Source organism: Ahaetulla prasina, chromosome 1 (genome assembly GCF_028640845.1).
Source record: "Ahaetulla prasina isolate Xishuangbanna chromosome 1, ASM2864084v1, whole genome shotgun sequence".
Taxonomy (NCBI): Eukaryota; Metazoa; Chordata; class Lepidosauria; order Squamata; family Colubridae; genus Ahaetulla; species Ahaetulla prasina.
This window is the reverse complement of record NC_080539.1, coordinates 82,702,951-82,715,734: the sequence shown is the minus strand read 5'-3', so window position 1 is coordinate 82,715,734 and position 12,784 is coordinate 82,702,951. Positions and strand designations below refer to the sequence as shown.

General features: G+C 36.2%; 1 protein-coding gene across 3 annotated transcripts in view; it reads right to left on the bottom strand.

The window, feature by feature from the left end:
* Positions 1 to 12,784, bottom strand: part of B3GALNT2 (beta-1,3-N-acetylgalactosaminyltransferase 2) — a 29,070-nt gene that overhangs the window by 6,387 nt on the left and 9,899 nt on the right. The window contains exons 5-10 of one of the 3 annotated variants that reach the window (XM_058166118.1): positions 11,522 to 11,617; positions 7,191 to 7,301; positions 3,616 to 3,694; positions 2,979 to 3,162; positions 2,278 to 2,403; positions 763 to 922 (exon numbers count right to left, since the gene is read on the bottom strand). In XM_058166118.1, the coding sequence (XP_058022101.1) occupies positions 763 to 922; positions 2,278 to 2,403; positions 2,979 to 3,162; positions 3,616 to 3,694; positions 7,191 to 7,301; positions 11,522 to 11,617 (756 nt within the window). The remainder of the gene's footprint in view (positions 1 to 762; positions 923 to 2,277; positions 2,404 to 2,978; positions 3,163 to 3,615; positions 3,695 to 7,190; positions 7,302 to 11,521; positions 11,618 to 12,784) is intronic. The other 2 variants (XM_058166100.1, XM_058166109.1) reach the window with 2 other exon arrangements.

Here is a 12,784-nt window from a genome sequence, read left to right as displayed (position 1 = left end):
GAGCATTTGGCCTGGATTGCTGTTTGTTCCTGACTTCCTGGTTGCTCCGGTAACATCAGGGAAGATAAAGAAAACCTTGGCAGACGTTTGCTGGTCTGCTGCCAGAGCTGATAGCTGCCGTGGACTAAATTGCTGGCTAATTGAGTCAGTTCACATGTCTCCCTGACTGAGGTGGGGGGGGGACAGAACACACCCATTCTCTGCAAAAGCTGATGAGTGCCTGAAGTCGCAGGAGATCATGACTCCCAGAACCTTTCACTGTTGGCACAAAAAACATTTGCAAGCCAATCAGATGCTGGAAGGGAAATTGTCCTCCTCTCCCTTAGTGACAAAGAAACCGCTGCAGAAATGAGACAGATCTTTGCAAGGCGAGTCCAGTGCAGCAGGATGGGAAGAGGTATCTCAATGGGTGGGGGTGGCCTTGGATAGCCTGTTCCATCACTAGCCCCGCATGGCCTTCCCCACCTGAGATACCTCATGCACTTAATGATCCGCGCATTTGATTAGCGAATACATGGGCAAAAGCAGGGAGTGATCATGTTCAGGTTACGTGATTCACTCCTACGAATCATCGATTTACAAATGTAATTGGCAGGCTCGATTACATTCAAAACTTGAGGATTACCTGTATGTGAATTTGCACAAAGAATCTTGAAGGACTATTTTTTTTAATACCAGTTTTTTATTAGTGATCCAGTTTCTTCAAAAGGTAGAATCCCACTTTGCTCTAATCATGCCCTCCCCTCCTATCAAAAGACTTACCTGATATACTTTGAGTCTTTCAGAATTGCTTGCTAGCCATTCTACAACATCTTTGGAAATAACATAACCAGACCCACAAGCAAAGGCTGGATATGCAGGACTTGGGTACTCCAATTCTTGCCACTTCCCAGTCCGATCAACTGCCCAATTTAATCTGAAACTTAAGCCAAAATGTTGTAATTTTGATACAAAAATTAATAAATACTTCTCTAACCTATCTAAGCAAATGAGGAAGCTTTCCTAAGCTCTCTTTCTCTAGCACTCTTAACAGACATTTTAATTTTCTTGTCCATTTCCTTAGAAGTAATGTGCTTATTCCCGAGCTTGTCTCTTGGCCTCTTATAGGGTGGATAAATAGATCCCTTTAATAATTTGTCAAGAGACTTAAGTAATAGAAGAACCCAAACTCGTTTCATAGCTTTGAGAGGTTTGTCAAGACATAATTTCAATCAGGGTTTTATAATGTGAAGGACAGCAGTATCTGTGTCACCACATTTTAACCTTGGGATACAACCCATTACTTAAACTCTTCAATTAAAACACATTCCAAAGAGGAAGAAAAATAAATAAAAAATAAAGCTCCATTGGAATATTATTCTTGTAACTTCAGTAGTCAGGTTCAAGATCCTTAAAGGAATAATTCAATTATTTGGATTTCTTTTCCACTTTATTCCAGGGCAATTAAGAATGTAAATAGTAGTTTGTCACTGCCTTCTGCTGAGATTTTTGTCTATTTCACAATGTAGACTACAATCTCCTAACCAACTAATTATGACCTCCCACTCTTGAACAAAATTAAAAAGACTAGGGAATTTTGGGAATTGAAGTTTACACATCTTAAAATTGCCAAGTTTAAAAAACAATATGTAAATTGAGAAATATCAGTGTACAATATTCTGCTTAGCAACACAACAGACAATCCTGAACCCCAAAACATCGCCCCCCCACAAATCTGTCTTTTAAAACAAGATTTCACTTTTCATTCTCATTGTTTAAAGTTCCTTTGTGAGAGATGAATTCAGATTTCCTATGAGTATTTGTCCTTTACCAGCAGTTTACTGCTTGATAAACAGAAACAGGCATTGGAAGAAAAAGAAAAAGAGAGGAAAAATCCTGTTAAAGAAATATTAGTTTTTGGCTTTAATCCCTTCCAACTCCTTGATTAAACACCCATATATCCATGCATACTTCTTGCCACCTTAAGGACTTGACTACAGATGGACAGGCAGAACCAATGAAACTAACTCAACATAGTTTGGTCAATGAAGCAAGACATTTTGAAACAAGGTTCTTAGAGCTGTTTTAATCATTGTTTGATGTCTTCTCAAAAGTGTTTTACAGAAAAGAACATTAACAAAAAAACAGTTTTTAAAATGATTTTTCTATTAAAAAGGTCTTTCCTTCTTTCTTTTAACAGTCAACTCACTTTTAACTGTAGCACATCTGTTTTGATTACTATGAAATTCTTTATACTAACTGTATAAATAGCACAATATATTAGAAAACAATACTCACTTTCCCCACCAGATATTTGGTCTGCCCAAGTTTTTAATTTTTATTCTGTTAAATATTGCCTCTAAATCTATGTAGCAGTCATCATCTGTCTTCAGCAGGACATCAAAACTTGCAGCTTCTACAGTCCTATATCAAAATCATCAGGGTTATCATTATCTGGAAAAATATTTGTCAATATGCATCCTTATCTGTCATGAATGGCAAGTACTCTAATCAAGTTTTAATTAAACCCATAATAGCAAATAAAACAATAATCTTATTCTAAGAATATATTAAACTGTGACCCAGCATATTGTAGAATATCTCATTCTTACCCTTGAAGGCTACACTAAATGAAGGAGCAAAGAAAAGGAATCTTGATTTACAACATTTTTGCCAGAAAATGACATTTACTAGTTTCCAGCAAAAAAAGCACCCCATAGTGAACAATGGGTTCATTTAATAACAGCTGTGTTTGCTGAACAACAACTGCTGTGTTTGTTTTATGACCATCGCATTTGCTTAATGACCACTGCAAAAAAGGTGATAAATCAGTCATGGTCATGTGATGACCCATTTAACCATCACAACCTACAATCAAACTTGCAGGCTCAATTACGCTCCTAAGTCAAGGACTATCTGTATTCAGTGTCCTCCTGTTAATTTTATACCAGAAATCCAACAAAACCCATACGGTATCACCATCCCACACTCCAGCTTACCATCGATAGAAATTCAGTAATTTGGCTGGAACGTTTCTGTAAGTATCAACAACATCAACAAAAACTATATCGTCGTAAATGTTGCTTTCTTCCTTCAGTAAGACATCCTCCTTTTCTAGTTTGTTCATATGGTTTAGGAATCTTTCAGAGCGACTCTGCAGGGTTTGTAAAAGTATCTCACCTTCTGAAATAGAAGCAGGAAAAGGCCTGCTGTCAGAAACAAGGCTGTTTCTTTAAATTCATATCATTTTGCATAATAGTAAGAAAAAAATTGCAAGATGAGAAAACTCAAGTTCACGCATAGTTGACTAAAGACGTATTAAAAACAACTTCCTTCACAAAGTGAGCCACAACCCACAGAATATTCTTCCCCTCCAATGTTGCAAAATGGTTCAAAGACAAACGTCTACACAAGAGTCAGAGTTTGGACACTTCATGTCACAATAGCTCTATATTTTTCACCATCCATATTTTAAGCAGTCAGACAAGTGCCACAATTCTCAGTGAGACAGGATGGTCAAAGACTGAGGCAGCTGATCAGAAAAAGCACATCCACTAAGCCACCTGGACCTGAGGTGCATTTCATCTACCTGCTTAGCATTAACAGAAGGAAGCATCAGCATTTTTTGTTGCTTACCTTGAATAGTATATATAAAGCCACCTGCGATCCCCTCCACACCCTGTGTAAATTCATGTGGTAGTGATCCTTCTCCCGCCTATTGTGGACAATTTAAAAAGATAATTAATTAAAATTTATACCATGATATACTGTACATATTCTATTTAGCCCAATTAATATGATATAAATATAAATTTGATTGCAATGTCAGAATTCGTTTTTAACATAAATGTACTTATATGGCTTTATTATGGTGGTATAAGCCACTTAGATGAGGTACATAGTATAGAAATTTAATAAATCGCTAAGCATTTTTCTTAGTGCTCTGATAATTTATAATTCACGGTTTCTCCCTCTAGTATTCCCAAAATTCCTAAAACTTTTAATGGGAGAGGGACATAGGCCACAAGCCAAGGAAATGTCAGGAAAGTTCCATTCTGCAAACAAAACAAAACTTGTCAGCTCCCGAGATCCAACATTTTCTCTCTAAAAATGTATGTACCTACAAACATGTGCATATGTAGGTATACAATGTCACAAAAGATGCATTCTATGATCCTGAAAGCATCATCAAGTAATATGTCAGACACATAAGGTATCGTTAAATACTTACATAATGTGTTCATTATAGATTAGCATTATGTGCTTTTTCTACTCAAGCATTAAGACATCCAGAAGTTTTGTCTTATTTTCAGTGCTGCTGTATTATTGCAATATTGTACAAAATTTATTGTTTATTTTAAATGTTTTGTAACACCTGATATATTTGTAGGGCTTTTAAGCAAACATATAGTTTTCTGTTTTAACCCTGCCTTGTTCAGAGTCTATGATTCTAACAGCATTTGTAGGGCCCCTGGTTTCCTTATCTCTTTCCCTTAAAATTAGCAGCTGGTGTCCCAATCCCTGAAACTGGTTGTTTTATGTTCCATGAGCTAAACTATTAATGCGGACACAAGGGTAAAAAGTGGAAGAAGAGAAAAGCTAGAATGTAACACCAGTAACATCAGTAGTAGATTGAAAATAGCTACTGTCACCAGACAGAAGAGGTTATATGGGACAAGATGCAGGACTCAAGAGTACTGAAGTACTTGGTACCTTAAGATCATCCTGGAAACTATAAAGTCAATTGTACCTGTACAAACCTAAATGGTTAATATTTGATTAACAGCCCTTAATAATGGAAAAGAATATAAATGAAGACACTTCCTTTGAGGCAACTCCTTGGTGATGTAAATGAGTTTTGCCAGAATACCATTTTGTTTGCAAGGTCATCTTAGTTCATTGCAGTTCATATAAAATAGATGCATAGAGAGAACTGCCACTCCCCAATATGAAATAATACACCATAAACTATATGAGGAAATTAGCAATGTATATGAAATACCCTGTGCACAAAGCACACCCATGCAGGAATAATTATTTTCAAGTGTTCCATCTTTGAATCAAAACATGTATGTTTCAGACGTTTTTTGTCGTATGCTGGATTCTTTTTGTTTTCTTGAGACAGAACAAAACACAATTGTTTCAGACAGCAGTGGTGAAAGATAATAGCAGAAAAATCTCAAGGCTGCAGGGTTTTCTTGATGGTAGCATATATATTGACACTGACAACAGAGGAAGGTGCTGGGAAGCTCAGGAGGCAAGTCGGCCAACGAAATATCTCTCATTGGGACATCAGGGGCAGAAATTTGGAGGAGAGGTAGGTCAGCTGGTGGAATGTACGGAACCTGCCCTTTCCTGCTGTGACCACTGCAGTAAGGGACAAGTGTGCTGTAAATGCACTGATTGGCAGCAGCTGAAAAGGGGCAAGGAAGGAAGGTTCGGGGAAGATGGCAGACTGGCAGTCCGGTGGAATGTATTGAGATGGGGGAGGAAGGAGATATGCATTGGGAAGATGGGGGATGGCCCACAAGCTATGTGGAATGGATGATATATAATAGGCTTGGCTTCTCAACCTCATAAAATCACACTGAACCGGTCTGGTTTTTGTTTCAGCCATAATCTGGGACAACTAATACACTCCAGCTTTTGTTTCAGTTACACTGTGTCCGAGGCCAAATGGTCTGGCACATTTTCTAGATTACATTGGCTTGTGTCAGAGTTAGAACAAAAGATGTTTTCTATTTTGTACATAGCCTTCGTGGAATTCAAACTTGCGAAGTCTAAACAAAGTTAACTCTGGGTAAAAGAATGATTTTGGATACAGAGCCTTCTAGTTTATATCTATGATTTGTAAAGTACAACTCAAGAGGACCACTGCCTTCTGGTATACAGTGAATTAGAACTGCAATCTAACTGAGGATATTTTAGGTGATAATTCATGGGTCAACCCAATTATGTTTGTAATTGAGTAAGCATGAATAAGAGAGTTCCAAATACTCCTGCAAACAAAAAGTTGAGGGGGGTGTAATCCACTTTTTTGGATGGCATCCAATACTCTAGTAAAGGAGAAACAGCACATGCAGCTGCTTCTCACAGAAGTCATATATGGAGTTTTGAATGGTTACTTTGGTCTCAAATTAGCTGTAGTTACGTAGGGCATCTGCATTTGAAAAATAATTTCTTTGTTATTAGTCTCTGCCTTGGGAATGCTTGCAGTCTTTCAAGCATCATGTTCTGGTCTTATGGGAAAAGTCCAATCCCAATAATTGCATTCACTGAATATTTCTATGTACATTTTAGTAATAAAGAATAAAAGAGAATGCATAAAGTGGTGGATAAATGTAGCAAAAACAAGGACACATTGCAAGTTCAAAAGATTGGAGAAGCCAGTAAATAGGGTTGCTGAAATTAGATCCAGCTATGTTCATTTACTGTATCTCATGCCTTTAATTTCTTTGGTTTATTATTTCTTATACCTTTTCTATAGTTGGCATACATTGTTTACCACAAAAGACAACAGCATAATAGTGTATACTATATATTTTAACAACCTAAAACTCCTACATTCCCCTATTCTACTACATACATATTTATAGAAAACATCTATCTATGTGGTTGCTAGGAGTCCAAAACAACTCGATAGCACATTATCAATCAATTAAATACATATTTTATATATCCGTATACTGAAATGCACTCTTGCACTTTTATAATGCACTGAAGATGTTACCTAATTGGGTAATGAAACATTTTCAAGAAAATAACCAAGAATTCAAAAATGTTACTTTTTTAATGAACATTAACATTCAAAGTGAATAGTAACATATAAAGGAATTACGGTATTTTATTACTATTTTACACTTCAGCAAGTTCTAATTTTCTTAAAACTGTTTTAGTCTAATTGTTCAGAAATAGTTCCTAGCTAAATTATGTCTCGTCCTCCTTAAATTAAGAAAATTTACATGATTAGTGGCTTTAAATAAAGTACTTGGATAAAAGCTACAAGAGTTGGCAACATTAGCATTTAATTTCTGGATATATATTTCAACTGTGAATATCTATAGCAATCTAACACTGAAAGAGGAAGATACATAAAACAATATGGAGAGAAGGGGAAATAAAATATTTAAAAATCTGAAACATTTACAAATTTGTTCATTTGAAGAAAAGTTATTTGTTCGTTTAAAAGAAATGGGAATAAAAAGACAGACCGTGATAATTCTGAAGACACCACCGCCATCATTCACCATCACTTTATGAAGATTTCTAGAAACAAGGCCTTGCAGATCCTGGCTTTCCCATACAATGGTGCCTTCAAAACTCTGTCAAAACAACCATCATATACTATTAACAGTATATCAATATGTGAACACACTAGATAAATGTATTTCAAAAATCTTTTTAAATGATTTGAAGACAGAATAAATCTAAAGCATTATAATTTAACTTCGATACAGACACAGATAGACACTAGAGCTGTGCAAAGCATTCAAAAGAAGTACTTTGCAATGGGTGGGCAGAGTGTGCCAAGCACCTGTCTTCAAAGCACTGAAGAACCCACATGTTTTGGAAGGCTTCTGCAGCTGCTTTCCCGACTGTGTTTACATACCGTATGTATGCAGCCCAGCTGCTTCACTAGCAACCCCCAAAGAAAGTCTTCAAAGCAACTGAGCAAAAATTCCAAACAATATGGCTTCTATAGTGCTTTGCCCACATTAAGACTCTTTGCAAAGCACCTGTTCTGAATGCTTTCAACAGCCCAAAATATATGCCTAACTGAGCTGACAGCTGCACATTATATTTTGTAATGAAAAATCAGTGATAAGACAAAGCTTATTATTTGTCCATCATGGGGAATAATTCTTAAGTGGTTAAATAGAATCCTTTTTTAAAAAGTACTACCCACTAGTAAAACACCAGAGTTCTTTTACATGTCTCAAGCATACAGACCACTGATATCTGTGGTTCCTGAAATATTGCAATCTTCAAAAATCAACAAAGAAATCTAGCCACTTTTAGTATGAAAAGGTGACAAAATGTTTTGTAGATACAGTACAAGGCAAAGGATGTAGGCACTTTGATATGTCAGCAGGTGCCTAAGACATTTTAAAATTACAGTTAACTAACCAGGATATGATAGCCTGATTCATTTAATGCTTGAGTGATCCGCCTATTAGCAATTAGAGTAATTCCTACTGAAAATGCTAGAATTTCTTTTTGACAAAGCATACACAGAATTTTATCTACACTGGTAAATTTTCATCTAAAACCAGAATAACCGTAATCTTATTCTGTATAGCTGTTCTTTTATATAGGCACAAGTTTGTAACCTCATCTATTAGTGCAGAAAAGCTACAGTATATTGCTATTTTTCTTTACAATAATTTCAATTTACATTATTCTATATGACACTATTCTATGAATTCTAGGCAGATTACTAGAATACATAGTCACCATAAATCCATAAATATTGATCCACTCATTAACTAAAATGCTGAAAACTGTATATGAGATTTCCTCTAAAAAGATTGTGTAGAAAATCAGAGCTTTTTTCCTAAATGACATAAGGGAATAAACTATTATAACCTCAAGAGCAAGCTAGTCCACAGAGAAGACTATCCTCCAGGCCCTAACTTCTAATCTCCAGCGAGAATGGAAACCAGAGCATTCTCCTCGGCTTGCATGTATTGGGCAAAAAAATTCTACCTGGAGTAGACAGTCACAAAGCTAACAAGGACCTAAGTCATAAAAGGTTTTGTAAGTAAAAACTAAGACTTTGAATTAATCTGGAAGCCAATTAGCAACATAGCTCCTGTAAAATTAGTGACATTCTGATGTATCAGATCAATCAGCTGATGGGAAGGGAGTTGCATTCTATGCCAGCTCTGCCTTCTTAATCATCTTCATTGACAGCCCCATAATAAGTGCAGTTAGTTATCTTGCCAAGAGACAAGTATATGAGCACTTCTGGTCAATAATGAGAACTTATGAACCAGCCAAATTTGACTATGTATTTTCCTTGTCAGAACATCTACCTGCTACTTGGGGCCAAGGTTATATATACAGCCTCAACTCCAGCCATCTATGGAGCAACATCTGGAATCAAATTCTCCTCAAATTATTTGCTTAGACTCACTTGAAGTGTAATAGAGGGAGCATCTATAAAATAAGAATAAAATGGGCATTTAAATGTTTTTGCCAAAACTATTAAGTTTCTGAAAATTATGGCAAATGTAACTTTTGTATTACTGTTCTTAAATACAATAATGTGGCTAACGTCTAATTAATGGATAAGCATTTAATTAGCACTCATTGCGCTCCTAAATTAACAATTTAGAAATGTCTTAATCCAAAAAACATTGCTGTTTGAATCCACAATCCTCTCTTCCATCCCTAATCTCAAAATTTGAATAGCTGCCTGGCAGTAAGTACCATAGCACAAACTGAACAGAAACGCTCTCTTCCAAACAAAGCCCTTTGTGTTTGTAGTTAATGATATTCAGTCGGCAGCATCTTCTCAACATATAAAAACCTAATTTCACTAAAAAACAATGTTGCTATTCTTTGAAACCAGCACAAATGTTTTAAAGTTCATTTTTGCTAAAACTATTAAGTTTCTGAAAATTATGGCAAATGTAACTTTTGTATTACTGTTCTTAAATACAATAATGTGGCTAACGTCTAATTAATGGATAAGCATTTAATTAGCACTCATTGCGCTCCTAAATTAACAATTTAGAAATGTCTTAATCCAAAAAACATTGCTGTTTGAATCCACAATCCTCTCTTCCATCCCTAATCTCAAAATTTGAATAGCTGCCTGGCAGTAAGTACCATAGCACAAACTGAACAGAAACGCTCTCTTCCAAACAAAGCCCTTTGTGTTTGTAGTTAATGATATTCAGTCGGCAGCATCTTCTCAACATATAAAAACCTAATTTCACTAAAAAACAATGTTGCTATTCTTTGAAACCAGCACAAATGTTTTAAAGTTCATTTTTGCTAAAGTAAATACTTCAAATGTTCTGGAGTATAATTCTTACTAAAGTCCAGACAGACACACCTAATCATAGATTATAGGATTTATAACCTATAATGGAAAACCCTTCATTGACTATTCTTATGGCCTGATCTTACTTTTCTCCTCTGGCAAATCCGCAAGGACAGCAGAGTTTTTAATTCCACTTTTAAATTAACAAAAATCTTCCATTAGGTCTAAGCCCAGTGGCATATATTTACCTTAAACTATCATTTATTAAAGTAAGCCAGATAAAACAATGGTTCATAATTCTGTCTTGTTCATTGGTCATAGCTTAAATCAGGAGTGGTCAACTTGTCATTTCCAAGAGCTATCCAGCATCATGCCACTTAAACTGGAGGGAAAAAGTACTGCCAGCAGCATTTTTGTTCTTTTTTATTATTTCAACTTTAAAATAAATGTAATCAGTCTCTGGGAGATCTCAGCACCTAGTCAATCTTGTAAGATCTCAGATCAACATACTTTTTCTACACACATTTTTTTCACTGAATGATTTCTATACCCTTTAGCAGAATGTTTTTTTAAAAAAATCAGCCTCAGAATTAGAGCCATGAACTGTTGAAGAGCAATTATCCCAGTCAGGAAGAGGGCTGAAGCAGGGAATTAGCCTGGACTCACTACATAAATGCAAGAGGGAAAGGTATGACCTCTCCCAAATGCCTTTGAGCTTTATCTGGTTTTTCCCAGGTTAAAGCTGCCTGTTTGAGGAGATTCCTGTTTTATGGGCAGAGAAAAATAAAGCAGCGAGTTTGAACATTTATGGAACTGATTGTTCATGCCTGAATGAATAAAGTTGGCTAGCTTTATAGAAATCAGGCTTTGAAACAGAATTTTACTCCAGAGTTCACAAGTTGTCCTCACTTGATCTCGATTTCGAATCTAAATCCATCTGGTTATTTTTCCTGATCTAGTCACCATCTACTGTATAATGATAAAGGCTTTAAACTATATAATTCCAGAATGCAATATAATACCTTTTGTATTCACCTCTTGAGCAAAACTTACGTAAAATTATGCTTCTATACTACATGTGGAAACAAATTCAGGAATTCAGCAGTTAAAAAGGAAGAAACAGCTGCAATCACACATTGCTCCCAGAAGCACGAAGCTGAAGCCTGAAGATGACGAATGAGACTTCGTCGAAATGTCGCCAAGACACTTCCAATTTTACGCGGGAGAAAACCCGAATAACCAAAGACCTACATACAAACACCCGCGAAAATCTCAGAAAACAAATTCAGGAAAGCTTATATTTGATTTATATGATGTTATTAAGCTCTTAATAAGTTACTCTTCAAGAGAGATGGTTCAGAAATGTGAAAAATAAATGATTAGCATCAAGATCTTTAAATTTCTGATCAAAAAGATGATTAGCAGGTCCTATGTGAGTCCTTAATCCATTTTTTATTAATTACAACAAAATACTGAGCAATTATGAATAAATGAAAAAAGAATTGAGAAAGAATCAATGTACAGTATGCCCCATAAATACACTGCACATACCTCTGGCAGAATGAACTGTTCCACAGGTTTGTACCAAAGTCTACTCACTTGTACTCCACAACTAGGTGGACTAAAACGAGCGCTGAAGAGTGCCTCCTATGGAAATAATAAGTAACCCATTTGTGAGCCAGGAAAATCATTCATGAAAAGTCACATCTTCTTGGCCAGTTCATGAAATAAAAACCATAACTCGATCTTAAAACAAAGCAAAACACATAAACCACTTTTATGTATGATGATGCAATTTTGATAAATTCAAGCCTTTTAGTATCCTACTCTTAACAGATACAAAAACGCTACTATGTTGTTGAAAACAGAGATGTTTGAACAACTTGCCTCCAGAAGTTTTGAATGCTACAACACAGGAAGTTTTTAAAAGATTGGGCAACCATTTGTCAACCATTTCCTGCCTGAGCAGGGGGTTGGACTAGAAGATCTCCAAGGTCCCTTCCAACTCTGTTTTTCTGTTAATACATGCTTTAAGAAGTTTCATATATTTTGGAGACGGTGGCAAAACTTTATTGCTATAGTCAATTTCTCTCACACTGAAATGAATCACAGTCAAAACAAAAATAATGTTGATATTTTAATCTACCTAACAATCATAAATACAACTTTTTAAGAGGTGTATATGTCTATATAAAAATGCATTAATCCACCCCTCCATTAAAATAAATTTTTATTACCAGTAGTAATTCAATGTTACTATTTACCAACCTAAATAGTAACTTTATCATAATCCACCTTTTATCTCTTTAAAACTAGCACATTCTAGTATATGCTGAAGATTCCTCTATTATTTGTCCTTTAGAAAAAACTGCTCACACAGCTCGCACAGCTCGGAAGACTACCGCTTCTTACCATATCCAAGTTACAACATAAACAAAAACTCTCTAGAGCAGAGTTCCCCAACCTTTCCAGGTTGGCAGCCCGGAGCAGGGGCAAGGGGGAAAGTGGGGATGATTTTGTGGGAGGGACAAGCACATGTGCGCATACGTGCACACACAAGCACCTATGACGTTCATGGTGATACTTGTGCAAGTGGAGCCGCAAGCACCGGCAACAACACTCATGAGAGTAGAGCCGCGATGTCGTGTCCCACTCCTCCGCTGACGGCCGGGTCGGGGAAGTCCGTATCAGGCGTGCCTCTGCAGCTCTGCCAAAGTCCTACAAAGTTCTCAAGGCAGGCAGGAAACCAGGAAGTGACTTCAGCAATCCAAGGTAGACTTTGCCTGACTCAGAGAATGCCAGAAAGCAGATCCT